The 17,210-nt window shown below is 45.4% G+C and overlaps 1 protein-coding gene across 4 annotated transcripts; it reads left to right on the top strand.

The window, feature by feature from the left end:
• Window positions 1-3,623: 3,623 nt before the first annotated feature.
• Ucma (upper zone of growth plate and cartilage matrix associated) lies at window positions 3,624-12,667 on the top strand. 4 transcript variants are annotated; one of them, XM_027405499.2, is made up of 5 exons: window positions 3,624-3,681; window positions 4,074-4,139; window positions 4,222-4,317; window positions 8,306-8,404; window positions 12,570-12,667. In XM_027405499.2, exons 1-5 carry the CDS (start codon window positions 3,624-3,626, stop codon window positions 12,665-12,667), a joined length of 417 nt encoding a protein of 138 aa, XP_027261300.1. The 4 variants fall into 4 exon arrangements, with proteins under 4 accessions (XP_027261300.1, XP_027261302.1, XP_035297378.1 ...); XM_027405501.2 differs by lacking the exon at window positions 8,306-8,404; XM_035441487.1 differs by lacking the exon at window positions 4,074-4,139.
• The last annotated feature ends 4,543 nt before the right edge of the window (window positions 12,668-17,210 follow it).

The following is a 17,210-nucleotide window of genomic DNA, read 5'->3' on the forward strand; positions in this document are numbered from 1 at the left end:
AATTGTCCTGTGTGGAGACCAAGAGCCAGGTGTGGCATGAGGGTCCCAGAGGGAAGTGAAGACTGAGAAGGTGAAGCTTGAAACTTGAATGTCAAGGTTTCTAACAGCCCTTTGAGAACAAAGGACACACGTTAAAAATGAGCTCATGGTTATTTTCTTTTTTCTTTGTTTTTCAAGACAGCCCTGTGCAACAGCCTTGGCTGTCTAGAACTTGGTTTGTAGACCAGGCTGACCTCGAACTCACAGAGATCTGCCTACCTGTGCCCCCTGAGTGCTGAGATTAAAGGGGTATGCCACCATGCCCAGCTGGATGTTTTATTTTCATATTCTTATGCAAGAATGTTTTCCTTGATTGACTCAACAAACATTTATGAAGCAATTAGTTGGAGCTAGTTCCTATATTAGGGATGAATGTGATGTACATCTTCCTTCAAAAAGACTTTATGGAGCCCTATCAGAATGGAAAGCATGGCCACAGACCCAGAACCAACCACTCCTGAGGATTTGAAGGTACCCTAGTAGTCCTAGAACATAGGAGTTTGTGGACAGATTAAAAGATAGACATTGCTTGGGCATGAAGAAAAGTTACACACACACACACACACACACACACACACACACACACACTCACGAGAGTCTGACAACCAGCACACAGACCTCAAGGCCAGGCTACTTGGGCTCAATACAGCTCTGGATTTACTGAGCTTTATGGCCAAGCAAGTCACTTTACCTCCCTATCCCTTAGTCCCGTGTGACAGGAGAATTAGCACTGAGGCCCCTTGCAATGGGGCCTGGCAGGCTCTGAGCATATCATGCATTTTGACATCATATGACAAGGAATCACTGACAAGTGACTGGAGGGCTATACTCAAGGGCATCCTCCCTGGGACGTTCAGGATGAAGGGATAAGACTAAAGTGATGAGATGTGGAGGAGGCTGCTGCAGTCACGCATGGCAGATGATGTCTGGGGAGGTCAGGAGCAGCAGGGATGGCATGGAGAGAAAATGCTTGGGTAGACTTAAGGAGAATAAACACTAGCAAGGGTGACTAACACACTAAGGGCAGAAGAGGTTGAGGTGTGCCTTTAGGTGGCTTCTGAGTTTCTGATTTGGGTAACTGGGTGGATGGATCATGGGATGATTCGTGGAGATGGAGAAAACAGAAAAAAAAAGAAAGTGCAAAAGTCAGGTCACTGGCCAAATCTAGGATATGTTACTTATGGGGTCCAAACCAGGCCTTTATCATCATCATCATCATCATCATCATCATCATCATCGTATATTATTTGTATAAAATAATTTCATGTAAACTTTTCATATATGTGTATTATTTTGATCATATTCACCCCTGATTTTCTTCTCTTGACCCCTCTCACCTCCCAATAGTTCCTCATTACCTCCAATATAAGCTATTTGTTACATGAAATAAACTTGTTATGCAACATTGTATATGCAATCTGTGTTCTACCTATGAGCCCCAGACTCACAGTGGTCCCCCTGCCTCTGCCCCCTAAGTGCTGGGATTAAAGGTGTGCAACACCACCCCTAGTCTGAGTCTGCCTTGTTTTATGTAATTCGATGATCTCCAGTTCCATCCATTTTCCTGCAGATGACAATAATATAATTTCATTTATCCTTAAAGCTGAATAAAACCCCATTGTGTGAATCTCCTTTCCTCCCTCTCCCTCTGTGTGTGTGGTAAATATACTTTTTGGTGTGTTTACACACGTGTGTGGAGGCATGAGGTTGACACCAGATGTCTTTCCTTGATTACTCTCCACCTTTATTTTTTGAGACCGAGTATCTCCCTGAGCTCATTGGCTCCGCTGGGCTGGATGGCCCATGAGCTTCTGTGGCCTACCTGTCTTCTGATTTCAGATCCAGAACTTTTCTCATTTGCTCCCTTTCCAGTCGCTAGATTTGTGACCCTTTCTCCAAGTGACATGGCTTGTTATACTACAGGGTGCAACATCATGAGTCGGCCAGCTCTGCTGTGTACCCAGCCTGGTGGGCAGTCCTAGCATAGGACAAATGAAGACTGATGGGTATGACAAGCAGGGTGCCAATGGTTTGGGATAGAAAGTTCTGAGGGAACTGGGAGATCATGGGAAGCAGCTGGGGACCATTTCTTTCTTTTTTCTCTTATTTATTTCTTTTTAAAGAGGAAGTTGGATCCCCTGGAACATGAGTTACAGACAGTTGTGAGCTGCCATGTGGGTGCTGGGAATTGAATTTAACCACTGAGTCATCTCTCCAGCCCCTAGGGACCATTTCTTGGACCAACGCAGCATAGTTGATACAAATCTAAGGCCAACAGCTTAGAAATGTGAGGTTCACACTTCATTCTCATTAGAAAGCTCTCGTACTCTGCTCAGGGACTACTGATCTCTGACCATTTTCTCCCAGCCTGGCTCTAAGAGAGCAACATGAAGGTTACTCTCTAAGCCTTTTGGCATAGACAGTGGATAAACAAAGTGGGGATAAGTGACTCTGGGGAAGTGGGAAGTTTACCAAAGCTTACTGGTTGGTGACTAGTAAAGGAGAAAGTCAGTGCTCACAAAGGTCTGCAGTTGAATGGGATGGCCTTTCAATGGGCATGGGTAGATTGGAGTTGTCAAGGTTGCCACAGGTGTTTCCCACATCTACTGTTTCACCTAGGATTCCTGTCAAAATGGCCCTGCCCTATGGCTCATTCCTCTTCTGGGACTACATGCTTGTCTACTCATTGGCCTGGAGATCAGAAGACAGCATACACTTCCAGTCCTCTGAAAGTGCAGCAAGCATTCTCAAATGCTGAGCCATCCCCCCAGCCAGGTTATAAAGATGTAGAACTAGCTTGCTAGTGTCATCTTCTGCATACTTGGTAAACCCAGAGTTCCATGTTTTAAAACTGTTTATAACTAATTCCTTAAATTTGCAGTCCTGGGAATTGAACCTAGGGACTCACAAATGCCAGGAAAACTCCCTGCCACTGAGCTTTATCCCTCGATCAAGGGCTCCATGTTTTGCTTGACAACTATCATCCCAGGGAACAATGGAAGTCCTGTAGGTACCATCAAAATGACCCATGTGTTTCAGTGAGCATCCACGCATCAGGGTATATTCCAGATATCAGGGACCATACTGGTCTGACATTTGAATGCAAATGATCTCTGAATAATTCCCTCTTCCTCTGGCCCCATATGTTTCAGCCATGGTTACCAGGGTCCTACCCTCCCGCCAGCAAATGCAAAGAACTCATTGAAACATGCTGTTGGCCTCCCCAACCCTGACTCAGGCTGAGTATTCTTCATAGCACTTTCTTGGGCATGGATGTTGGAAAGGACACTTCAAATCTGTCCCTGCCAGGGCCCCTACCAACTACAAGCTCTGCTTCTGTGGAGGTTTTGCCAGGTGCCAAAAACATCTCCAGGAGCAGCCAATGGAAACCACAGCCAGGACCCCTCCCTTTCTCCCCCAGTGGCACCCCAGCTTCCTGCCTCCTGTTTCTCTCTCTCTCTCTCTTGCCTGTCTGCTCGACTCAGAAGTGAGTACTCACTGGGCAGAAGCTTCAGAAGTACTGGGGGCTCCAAGACACCTCATCGTAGCATCTGCCCTGTGGTCTCTGGAGGTGCACTGCAAAGATGTCCTGGAGACAAGTCATCCTCCTGTCATCTCTCTTGGCCATGGTGCTCCTGTGTAGTGAGTATGGGAGGACGGAAGGGTGGGCTGTGTTGGCTACACAGTAAGACCTTCTATGTACAGGTCAATTTGCTCAGGTGGCATAGATAGGAAGGAGTATGTTTATTAAGGTAGCCATGCTTAGTAAGTGTGTGTGTGTGTGTGTGTGTGTGTGTGTGTGTGTGTGTGTGTGTGTGTGTGTACGAGATAATATAATGGAGAAAAATAGCAAAGATAACAAATAGGAAACAAGCCAGCTCATATGGTAGGTTCTCATAAAGATTGGCTATGTGACTGGTATGTTGAAGGGCAGAGGGCCCCAAATGTAGTCTAACGAGCTACCACACCCAGAATTTTTGAAGCCCCCCTGGGGCCTCTGATGCTGCAGCCTTTCCCTCCACCTCACCCCACAGTGCTACAAGAGGGGACCAGTGCTTCTGTGGGCAGCAGACAGGCACCTGGAGAAGAGGCACAGGAAGGTGAGTTTAGGGGCATGCAGGACAGGTGGATCCTGCTCCCCCACCCCATGCTGGTTGTGAAGAAGCACTTTTCTGGTTTCAGGTATGAAACAGAAGATTTTCATGCAAGAATCTGATGCCTCCAATTTCCTCAAGAGGCGTGGCAAGCGGTCTCCCAAATCCCAAAATGAAGTCAATGGTAAGGATGCCGGATGGTCTCCCTTCCACAGTGGAATACCAAAGCCTCTGATATTAGGGTGAATAATTAGCTCTAAATGAGCAACAGTACTTTATCTGAGGCCAGTGAGATGGCCAATGGGTGAAGGTGACCCGAATTCAATCCCTGGAGCCCACATGGTAGGAGACAACTAACTCCTACGAGTTGGTGTCTGACCTTCACGTGCACGCCGTGGCATGCATGTGTCCCTAATAAATGAAATAAAAATGTAGAAATGGTATCATATTTCATTGGTCGTGGGTCACAGGTTGGATTAATGTGGCATCAAGGTAAGAATACTAAAAACTGTGCCACGTCAAGAGCCCCAAGATGTACTTATAACGTGAAAAAAACTTAGAGGGAATGTCTGCCAGGTCTGGAGGAAACAGACCACTTTAGTGTGCTTTACTAGGGCCCTAAGTGCTGAGAAGAGTAGGCTTGGTGACAGTTCTGCTGCTGAGTGGCCTCAGCCACTGCCTCCCTCTGATTCCAATTTCCTTATCTGTAGACTGAGAAAGAGGCTGAGGGCAATGTATGAAGGGAGGGGGCTGGCACTTTTGTTTGTTTGTTTGTTTGTTTGTTTTCTTTGTTCCAGTGGCCTGGAACTTGCTAGATAGTCTACTCTAGCTGGCCAGCAAACCCCTTGGATGTCTCTTCCATTCTGCTCTGGGATTACAAGTGCATGGCACAATGCCTGGTTTGTTTTCTTCAGTTTGTTTAATTTTCTGTGAAGTTCAGCGTCTCTGGGACTCTGAAGTCTCTGGTTCTTGACCCTCTGACCTAGGAGGCATTGAAGTTTCCTACCCCAAAACTGATTCTTGCAAGCCTCTGAGCTCAGACCATCCTGGCTGGGTCTGTGGCTTGATTCTTGGCTTGTGAGTGTGGCTGAATGAACTCTTTGTGTCCCTTACAGAAGCAAGGTGACTCCTTGTTCAGTAAAAACAGCAGGATTATTTTCAAATGATGGGGGAAAATGGAGGTGGAAACACTTGCAGATCATTCTTTTTTAAAAATTGGAGAAGTCTAACTGACCACAGTCAGAAAACCACCAGACCACACACAGGTTGAAATTTGAAGTAAGCCAATGTCCAGCAACACTGAAAGTCTGTGCTGGAGGTGCAGTCCTGGATTGCAATCAGAGAAGCAACTCCTGGCAGACACTGAGGGAGGAAACAGGTATGGACAGGCAATTATCTCCTGTCCTGTGAAACTGATTCAGAATAATGAAGTTCATGATTAAGCCTGAGGTCTCTCACCGTGGATGGAAGCTCAGGCAATGGAGGGAGGCCTAGCATATCCAAGTGAATACCCAGGACTTCACATCAGTGCCTCCGTATAGTCACCTCTGTGGACAGGTAGAGGAGCGTCACCTTGGAACTAACATGAACTTGCAACTGGTTTGGAATAAGAACTGGACGGATGTGTGTGTGTGTGTGTGTGTGTGTGTGTGTGTGTGTGTGTGTGTGTGTATGTGTGAGTGTATGAGTGTGTGTGAGTGTGCGTGAGTATGAGTGTGCGTATGCATTGGAGACCACTTCGGGAGTTGTTTCTAAGTCGTTGTGCACTTTTCTTTTTGAGGCAGAGTCTCTCAGTAGTCTGGAACTTGCTAGATAGTCAACTCTAGCTGGCCAGCACGCCCCTTGGATGTCTCTTCCATCCTGCTCTGGGATTACAAGCACATGGCACAATACCTGGTTATTTTTTAAAAACGTATACAATGTGAATGTTGGCACATCCTATAAAACACCGTTTTGGTAGATAATGAAATCCATTCTTTGTTATTGTTATATCAGACGTCCAATTTTTGGGTGGTTTCTTTTACAAAGATGCTTCTTCAGGTAGTCACTCATGTGTGCTTCCGAAAACCTGAATGCTCCTGGAGCATCTTTCTGATATCTGGAGCCATGTCAGTCTCCACTGAGTCAGAAGGGAGACACTGCCATGCAAGGTGTTCTGGGCCAGGCAGCTGTGTGGCCTCCATTAGCTCACTGCACCTCTCTGAGGCCAAGTCACCTCTTGAGGAATCTGCAGTATGTGCAGACAGACTGGACTATGGACTATTTCTGTCAGGATAAAGTTTTCTGCCACTGTAAACAAAGGCAGAACTTTGTGAAGAATCATGGGGCTTCTCTCAGAAATCTGTACTAAGGTAAAATCACTGATAACCTTGTTTTAATGAGCTAATTAGTATTCACATAAAAAAATACTTATCAACATAAGCTTCTTGCTTCCAGGAAGGATTTGAGGTTTTCTTCCTTTTTACCCTCTACTTCCTTATTTCTTTTTTTCTTCTTTCTTCCCTCAACAAAAGAAAACCAACAAAACCCCCATTCGTTGATTCATTCTGTGTTGTGTGTATCTGTGCATATGTGTGCCACAGCATGTGTGTAGACGGCAGAGGACAGTTTGTGGATGCTGATTCTCTCTTTCCACCATGTAGATTCTGGGGTTCACACTCAGATTGTCAGGCTTGTTGGTAAGCACCTTGCTGCTGTCTTCCTGCCCTCCTCTTCTCTTCTCCCTGACTCAGTATTCCCCCAGTACTAAGTATTGACTCCAAGGCCTTGTGCACGCTAGGCAAGTCTAACACTCTATACCATGGAGTGGTGATGGGTACTGTGGTTGCTTTGGCTTTTCTGCTTCTCTTTCTTTTCTTGCATATCAGTGTTGGAGGACAACGAGCACTATAGTCCAGTCTGTGATGAGAAGGGACCCACGTCTTGAGAATGTGAGGCAGTCTGAGGGGCCCATCTTCCTGAAGTGCCTATAACCCATAGGCCTCCAGTGTGCTTTCCAGTTGAAGGAAACATAAGAATCTTTACATAAAGAACTTTAAATATCATCTTCCAGAACATCACAGCTCCCAGTCTTTTATTACAGAAGCCATCATGGTTGGTAAAAACTTATTTGAGTATTATTGTTACTTTTTAATGTTGAGAATTGAACTTTAGGACTTGTATGTTCTAGGCAAGTACTCTACCATGGAGTCACACTCCCCAGCCTGCTGACACTTGATTTCACACTCTCCTTAACTCCGTAACAGGGTTGTCCCTCTTAAGAAATGCGAGGATGGAATATTTCTTATCTGCCTTCACTTTTTTTTAGTGACATTTAGGCATTTATTTTGTATGTGTATATGTATTTTGTTTGTCGAAGGTGCATACCTGCTACAGTGCACAAACAGATGTCAGAGGACAAGTAGCAGGAGTCGGTTCTCTCCTACTATATGGGTCCAAGGGATTGAATCATGTCACCAGGCTTGGTGACATGCACTTTCACCCATGGAGGTTTCTTGCCAGTACCTCATATCTACCCTTCTAATCTCAATGCTAACCCCATATCTTGGCTGAGACAGGTACTCAGAATGGATTAGAAGATATTTATCAATACAAGATTAACTTTAAAAGTTTTAGGTTTTAATTTATGTGTATGGGTGTTTTGTCTGCATGCATGTAGTATGTATATAGCATACATTCCTGGTGCCCATGGGGGCCATCATACTGGCACTGGACTCCCTGGAATTGGAGTTACCAATGGTTGTGAGCTGCCATGTGGGTCCTGAGAATCAAACCTAGGTCCTCTGGAAGAGCAGCCAGTGCTCTTCACTGCAGAGCCATCTTTCCAGCCCCAAAGTTAACTTTCAATCCAATTAATCTTTAGAGAGTTCATTTCTCATCATGGGAGTTCAAGTTTCTAAATGGCCTCGTACTTGGATCACACCACTAACTTTGTGACTAAAGCCAAGCACTTTCCCCTTTTGGGCCTTCATCTTTCTCTGCAAAATGGAGTCACTGGATGGAGTGGCCTCCCAGGCCCTTCATGTTTTAAAGTCCAGGTGAGACATAAGCCATTTCAGCAAAGCCCTTGATGACTGCTCTTCACATCAGATCCAGTTTCTCAGGCACAGTTTGGTGTCCCTCACACATGTGCCCTCCTTACTCCTTTCTCAAAAGCAACTCTGTCTTCACAGCGGAAAACAGACAGAAACTTCGGGATGATGAGCTGCGGAGAGAGTATTATGAAGAACAAAGGAATGAATTTGAGAACTTTGTGGAGGAACAGAGAGATGGTAAGAGCTCCCCAGCAGCATCCTTGGGGGAGGAGAGCATAGTGAGGATTGCCCCCATGTGTCCCTGATGTTGACTGGAGGAGGGAGGCAAGGACAGAAGATTCATTTTCAGTTCCTATCCATGGTAGATGTGAAAAGAACAAGTCACAAAAATGGCTATGCAGACTTGAAAAGTTGTGGAAGAGGACAAAGGACATATGGGGGTTGGGGACACACTGGCATGGGGACAGTGGAGATAAGGGAGTTATTGGCTGACTGTATGGAAATAACGCACTCCCCCCCCCATCTCTGTTTAGGAATCACTGTGGATCTAAGCACCCAAAACTGTGACTTAGCTCCCACAGGGTTGATGGGAAGATATCAAAGTCATGATCAAAAGCTCCTTAGAAATCAATGTACCAATTCTGAGTGCTACTTTATCCAGGAAATTGAAGATCACTTACTTACCTATTCACAACAATCAGTGTTCTCCTTTTCTTTTTTCATTTTCATGTGTGTGTGCTCATGCCTGCACATGTGAAGGCCTGTGGCTGGGGTCAGGAATCATCCTCAATCGTGCCTCCCAATCAAATCTAGAGCTTGCCAATATGGCTAGTCTCACTATCCTGCTTGCTTTGGCAAGACTGTCTCGACCTTCTGAGGCTGGGGCCACTGTGGCCACCCAGCAATCTACATGGATTTTGATGCTCTGGGCTTCACACTTGTATGTGACAAGTTCATTATCTACCAAGCAATCTCCCCAGCCTATAATAACAATCTGGTCAAGAGAACAGTCTTGACACAAAAGCACCGTTTTTCTTTTTTTGTTTGTTTTTGTTTTGTTTTGCTTTGTTTTTTCCCATATCTTGTACCTGACTTTTAATATCTATATTCCATCTTGGCTTATCCATCACCCAATAGCAACATGGATCCTGAAAGTTTTGTGTTGTTTTGTTTGTTTGTTTTTTGGCATGGGTTTCTGTGCCTTCACCCCATCTGTTGGAGGTGCCAGTTTTCTAAGCCTTCGTCCTTGTCAATAGAGTAGAAAAGATTCAGAGAGCTCAGAATCTCTGATGAGGCAATGGGCAGATCTTCTTTCTACACACAGAGCTCCTATCTGCCCTCAGGACATGTCATACCAGGTCTTGGTGGATGAGGTGTGGGTGGAGATAGGAGTTCAGGAAGGTTTTGTCTGAACCACAGCATTACCCACAGCAAACATCCATAGGGACACATAATGGAGAGAGAGGGAGAGGAAGGAGGAGAGATGGAAGAAAGGGGGAATGGGGGGAGAATGAGAATGGGAATATTTCTCTTTGGGTCTTTTCCAATTTCAAGCTTGACATGCTCACACACGGTCTCTTGGAACTTCCTGGCGCACGAGCTTAGGCACAAAGCTTTCATTCAGGTTTTGCTGGCTTTTAGTTCTCCTGGCTTATGGGCTCTGATGGGTGAGGAGGTCCTTCCTCTAAGGGCATAGTGAAAAAGACTAGCTGCTAGGGACCGAGGGCTGAACCTGTGCCCATTGCCCTGCAGGTGGCACCTAGCTAAGTCCTGCAAGCAGGTGTTGGGCTCGAATCCTAGGAAATCAAACTTTCTTGGGAACATAGTGTAAGGAACTCAGATTGTCACCTCGGGGGCAAATGCTTGTTGGTTTTGGCGAGCAGCTGAGGAGAGCCGTCTTGTTTTTCAAACCTGAGGATTTGGAATCCAAATTCCCGTCAGTGTGATTTTTACTCACACTGTTCCTAATAACACTCGACACGGTGCCATTTTAAATGTTTCAGGCCTTTGCCAGGCCTCCTGGTGCTGGTATGGAATCCCAGCACTTACTTGGTGGATTGAAGCAGGGGGGATCTCAGCTTTGAAGCCAGCATGGGTTACATAGTGAAACAGTCTCAAAAACAAACAAATGAACAAAAATAAAAATCCCCCCAAATCGATCAAAATGTATCATTTTCAAATTTTTAGCATCTGGATGGAAAAAAAACCTGTTTTCTCTTTCATGATGAGTTGGAATGTGAGGTTCAGAGGATCCTAAGACTGTGGTCCTTGAGCCCCACTGGGACAGAGAAGCACAGCAGGGCAGGGGCTGTTGGGGACTGTCACTAGCAGCTTTTGGCATTGAGCATTTGTATGATAATTTCTGCAATGTTTTCATTTTACAGTTTGAAAGAGTGAGGCTTAGAGAATGTACACAACCACACACGGTGATGTGTTGGGAGACTCCCTAGGATAGATGCTCAGGCCTCAACAGCAAGCTGCTGCTCTTCTCCGTCATGGACAATCACATTCAAGGAGGCCTTGGCGGGGGGGGGGGGGGGAGGTGTCTTCCCACTGGCCCACAAAGATGAAGGAATGAACAGGGAGGAAAAAGAGAGACCTAAGGGTCTCTCCAGAGGGAAAGGGGATAGAGAGCCAGCCTAGCTCACCACAGAATGGATTCTTGAAAGAAAGTTGAACTCATTACCACCTCACTCCACCCCCGACTTTCTATCCTGAATGACTGTCACAGTGGTCCAGCTGCCCAGACTGTTGCACACACCTGCAACTTTTTTTTTCCTGTAAAATACTTTTATTTATGTGATTTTTAAAAGGACTCTGGGTAGTGAAAAATAACAAATACTGAAAGCTATAAACCGGACGTAACAATTTGTAGTAAGATGCCCTTTTTAAATGTTATTAATTAAATTTATTTATTTATTTTACATCCCAACTGCAGTTTCCCCTCCCTCCTCTTCACCCCCCTCATCCACTCCTCCTGTTTCTATTCAGAATGGGACAGCCCCCCTCCCATGGTGTCAAAAATGCATGGCATATCAAGTTGAGGTAGGACTGAGCCCCTCGCCTTATATTAAGGCTGGTAAAGGCAACCCAGTATGAGGAATAGGTTCCTGAAAGCCAGTCAAAGTGTTAGGGACAGGTTCGGCTCTCACCACTGGGATCCCCACAAGTAGATCAAACTACACACTGTCACAATATGTAGAGGGCCCAGGTCAGTCTCATGCTGCCTGCAACTTTTTTTTCTGAGCCCCATGCCAACCTGCTTTCAGTTAGCAGTTTTGTTAAGCCACTGAAAGTTTGAGATCTCCCAGGTGAGCTGCTTCCTAAAAGGGACACATGATCAACCAGAAAAAGATGCTGAATCAGCATCCATGTCAAAGTCACCACTCCAAGAGGAGTTGCTCCACTGAGCTTGAGAAATGTCTGGAAGGCTACTCCTCCCCCACCCCGCCCCCCGCCCCAGGGCTGGGCTCTATGTGTACCTGGATGTTACAGGAACCAAATACAGGAGGGGATTTCAGCACCAAGGGGAGAAAGCCTCCCTTAGGCTCACACAGAAGTGAGCTATCCTCAGCAGCCATGGTGTCTGACACTTGCGTCACCTGCCCCTTTTCCAACTAGTTTGACAACAAAATTTTATTTTTGAAGCTTAGAAGATATAGAAGGGGCCAGGTATGGTGGCACATACCTAATTCCAGCACTCAGGAAGTTGATGCAGGAGGATGGTGAATTCCAGGTCCGCCTAAGCTGCATAGGAAGATTTTATCTCAAAAAAAAAAAAAAAAAAAAAAGCAAAACAAAACAATTTATAGGGAGTAAGTACTCATACACCACTCCATGCTGTCAATAATTCCCATGTTTGTCCTTCAATTATTCTGTTATTTGTGTGTGCGCCCATGTGCACGTAGAGGTGAGAAGACAATTTGTGGGAGCTGGTTTTCTCATGTGGGTTTTAGGGATGGAACTCAGGTTGTTAGGGTTAAAAGCAAGCACTACTCCCAGACAAGCCATCTCACTGGTCCTCATATGTAAGTTTTCAAGGTATGGCTTATGTTCCTATGTGGCCACTATGTTACTTGTTTCATAGTGGTGTCTCGTCTGCAGTCCAGTGAGGGCAGAAGACTCTCTCCCTCATTGCTGGCAGTATAGGTAAGGCAGTTTGGGTGCCTTAGTTCCAGTTCTGCTGGAAACCAGATCTGACCTTTATCCTCTTGCCTGATCCGCAATAGAAACCTTTGTACAAATGCTCGCTGGCCCCTACCAGCTCTGATCTTGGCAGTCTCCAGGGCACACAGGAACGCTCAGCTCCATGTCCCTTCAGCAGTTGCTGTGGCTGATCAAAATCTGCAGCTGAGTTGGGTGTCCTCTAGTCTGCACAATGACCTTTGTCCTTTATCTTCAGAGCAGGAAGAAAGGACCAGGGAGGCAGTGGAGCAGTGGCGACAGTGGCATTATGATGGCCTGTACCCTTCTTACCTCTACAACCGCCATCACGTCTGACCTCGATCTGAAGCAACTGGAGAAAAGGAGCATGAGACATGTCACCCATCTCCCTCACCCACCTGTCTCTCTCCAACAGCTAGGCTCACAAGGCGAAGCTTGGGCGAAGCCCAGGCCAAAAGCTCCTGGGAAGGCACACCCCTTATTCAGATGTCTTACAATGCCTGCCTTTTGCTTCTTTGTGGGTGTTTTTTTTTTTTTTTTTTTTTGAGGTGAGCAACCTCCTGTGTTTCTTCCCAGCATCAAATCTATATGATCCATATGATGTCCCCTTGCTTAGCCACTGGAAATGGAATTAGAACGCCCATCAGATAGGATAGTTAAGAGGATTGCAGCAAACAGATTTTAAGTTTGCTTATGGCCTATTAATAAATGTGCTGAATCAACCTTGTGTATCATCGTAAGGAAACTCCAAGGGAGCCATGTGTTAAAGAGTCATGCTGAGCACAAGCTCTGCCACTGAGCTACACCTCCCATCCTAGCTTTAAATACTGAAACACTAGACAGGCAGAATGGAGGAACCCATTCCCAGGGCCTGGTGCTCTCCTTTCAAAACTAGGAAAAGCCAGCCTGTCCCATCACAGCAAAAGCTAAATCCACTTCTAGCTCATAGTGACATGGCATAGTATGGGTAGTGCCATGGGTACACAGTCATCTCTTCCCCCATTTCTCTTTTCTATGGAGTATTTGTGTGGGCCCCTTTACCGGAAGCTTCAACAGTGGTCATGATGCAGGTTGGTCAAATTTCCACATGAGGAAGTTTCTCTGTGGGGTAACAGGTACTTAGAGAATTTTCTGTGCTTTTAAGTTTTTCCTTGAAACCAATGGTGTTCTTATGGAGTGTGGCTAGTGTCAAGGTCCCTAACTCCTTATTCAGTAAATTGGTGAAATACGGGCCCTAACTTCGACAAATTGCGGTATCAGCGATTTAAAAACATTCACAGGTTAGTCTCTATGGGGAAGGGGCCCTTGAAATACACACTATTGCTGGTGCCATCTCACCTTCCAGGCTTCACCAGATTATCAGTGTATACCCACCTGCATCATTTGTATATTCCTACCCACAATGCTTCTGTTGAGGCCTAGCCCCAACACAAAGGCTGTTCAGGAGCCTAGCTGCCATAGTTTGACTTCGGACTATCTGCAAAAGCCAGGTGTTAAAAGGTTGGCATTTGATTCTGTGCTGCTGGGAGGTGTTGGAAACTTCTACAGGTGGGCCCAGAAGGAGGTGTTCTGGGATAAACACCTCATGGGGATTGTGGGCCTCGACGCCTTTCCATTCTCTCTTGCTGCTGATCAGGAAATGAGTGCCATATGTTCCAGTCATGACAGGCCACAGGCAGAGCCACAGGGCCAGTAGACCATGGATTGAAGCTTCTAAACCAAGAAGGAACCTAACTCCTTTCTCTTTATATACTGCTTGTCTCCAACTATTTGTTATGGGAATGGAAAGCTAACAGCTGTTGCTCTACATTGCCCTCTGGACATGCTATGCATGTAAGTTAGCATGCGCTAACTCTGGGGGAAAGTGGTATAAACTAAAAGCCCGGCAGACACCTCAATATTTTATAGCTATTTTTGTTATGTTACCTGAGGATGCTGAGGTTATGTGTGTGTGTGGGGAATGAGCATCTCAATGTTAAGATAAATCTCAACAGAAAGGATTTGCTGGTTGCCTTCTATCAGCCCAGTCTCTCATCCAAACTAGAGAACACACTCGTGCTTGAGCAAAGTTCAGAGTTGTTCCTCTCTGATTTACTAGGCAAGAGACTCATAGATTCTACCTGCTTCCTGTCCCATCCCAAGGGACAGAATAAGAGCCCCAAACTGTTTTCTAATTTTAATTCCTAAGTTTGTTCTCCATGGGTGGCTCCTTTTCGTACCTGATCCACTTAGAACTTCCAGATTGGCCCACCTTCATCCATCCCTTCTAGGCCACCATACATGAAGGGTGGTGAACTGCTCTAATGGGGCTAATGTGTGGGCAGCAAGGCAAGCTTAGCCTGGTGTGAGCTCAGGTGGCTGGATTGCATGTTGTTGGGCTAATGATCCAAGGGAGGTTGGACTGTGGTTCCTTTTGGTTGGCCTGGAGCTAGATGACAACACAGGCCTTGAGAACTTTCCTCTTGGATGGGTAATTAGGAAGACGAGGTGCTTTCCAAATTGATGACAGTTGTCTCTTGGTATCTGAGAAGACTGGGTTTCAGAGTTACCGATATCTAAAGCGGCCTGTTTCTTACACAAACCGTGTATGAGTAGCATTTGCACGTAACCCGCCACCCCACCCTCTTGTATGTTCTAGTTTGTCTCTAGATTATGTAAATGTAATACAATGTAAATAGTATTATTCTCAAACTATTATTTTGAGAACAATGACAAAAATGTCTAAAGTCAGAGCAGATGTAATCTCTTTCTCCAATGTTTTTAGTCTGTGGTTGTTGAGCTGGTGAATGCAAAACCCACACACATCTGCATTACACACCCAGCTGGGTCACAGAAGAAAAGCAAAGTATTGCTCTTTCTACTTTCTAGGGAGATAGGGTCCTAATTTGGTTGACCCTGTCAATTTGACCCATTTTCATTCACACCTGGCTGGCATCTCCTTCCACATGCTGGCAGACAGGTAGACAGCAACAGCTGGTTGCCTTCTGACAGGGCCATACCACACAGCCACCAGCCTGCTGTGTCTGAGGGAAGCATTGCTGGACCAATAGATGTCCAAAAGTAAATCAGATTTGGGAGAACAGCCAGTTAAAAAAAAAAAAAGTTTAAAAAAACCCTAAACAGTCTGCCCTTGCTGCAACTTGGCATACTGGCCCTAGATAAAGAATTCTGGCAGTAAGGACTGGGAGGAATTCTTTTACCTCACTCACCCCAGTTCCCAACAAGGGGTCCATTATACTTAAGTTTTCAAATTCAGCCTAGAACTCCTTCACTAAAAGCCAAGCACTGTCATTCCCTGGTAAGGACGATGCCAAAGGTAACAGGATTAGGAATTTGAGTGACCAAATTTCATAGGCAACTAGCAACAGAGCAATTTGTACTTTTCTGGCCATGTCGAGTGTGGCTTCTGGGACAGGCTTATACACTTTCCTGTTCTTTCATCACTATCCCCTCATTCTGAAGAGGTTGAAAACAAACGTGTCAAAAATTTCTTACTAATTTCTGTTCATCAGTTTTACATGTTTTAATTACAAATACTGGGAGGTGGGGCTGAGCTGGGAGGTAGAGACCAGCAAAGCACATGCCTACCAAGTTCAAGGTCCTGGGTCCAATCCCAGCACTACCCAAAACAAACTAAGACAGTGACCAAAGAAACTGTGCTCCACGGGTGATTTTATTTACTCAGACTTCCGGGCAGGAGGCTGGTGATTTTCCGAAGCCCCATGAGTCTTGTATTTTCTGTATACTTGTCATGTGCATCCCCATTTGGTTGGGTTACTTAATTCCTAATTAATTTTCAAACAGTTGTGTTCTAATGCTTTGGTAAGAGCTTCATAATTTGGTTTGGTGAGATGGCTCAAAGAGTAAAAGTGCCTGGTGGCAAGCCTGATGACATATGAGTTCAATCCCCGAGACTCACATGGTGTCGTGACCCGGCTTGTCTCAGCTTTAACCCATGACAGCCATGAGGTTCGACCTGAGTGGGGGTGTGTGGTCCTGGAAGCTGCCAGCAACCCAACGGCGATAAAGATCAAACACAGGCATCTTGTCATCTTCAGAGAGCTCTCAGTTCCATGTTGTGGAACTAGAGTCATTTCTTTATTAGCCATCTTTTCTGGTGTTTCTTAACCATCCTCTTTGTTCTCCTCTCTCCTCTGGTCATTCGCCCCTCTCTCTTAATCTTCTGTCCTCACAAGTTAGTCTCCTCTCTCACCTCTGCCCAGGTGAGGGCCTAGTCAGATGCTTAGGCACATACAGATGCAAATAAGAGGCACATTACCCTGAGGCCATAGTAAACAATAGCCCTACCGGCATTGGGCCAGAGCTTTCGGGTGCTCCATGTTTAGTGAGACCAAAGGCTGGATCTCAAAATATTCCATAGCGGAAATACTTTGGTCCCCCACACATGGTAGAAGAGAACCAACTATTGCCAAGTTGTCCTCTGACCTCATGCACATTAGCTGTATCTATCACTTGCTACATAGTCTTTAACTCTTTTTAAATATACTTAATGAACTCACTCATTCAAAATAAAAAAATATGGCTAGTGTAGATCATTCTCTAGAACTGAGGTTCTCAACCTGTGGGTTGTGACCCTTCTGATAAACCTCAATCTCCAAAACTATTTATATTATGATTCATAACAGTAGCAAAATCAGTTATGAAGTAGCAATGAAATAATTTTATGATTGCCCGTCACCACAACACAAGGAGCTGTATTAAAGGATGGCAGCATTAGGAAGGCTGAGAACCACTGCTTTAGATCATACACAACAATCTTCAGAGTCCTTCATGATAAAAGCAAGCATTTGTATTCAGAATATAAAGAACTTTTGTAACTCAGTCCAATGCTACACACACAGTTGGCTGGTGAACAGCA

This window comes from Cricetulus griseus, chromosome 3, assembly GCF_003668045.3.
Source record: "Cricetulus griseus strain 17A/GY chromosome 3, alternate assembly CriGri-PICRH-1.0, whole genome shotgun sequence".
Lineage (NCBI taxonomy): Eukaryota > Metazoa > Chordata > Mammalia > Rodentia > Cricetidae > Cricetulus > Cricetulus griseus.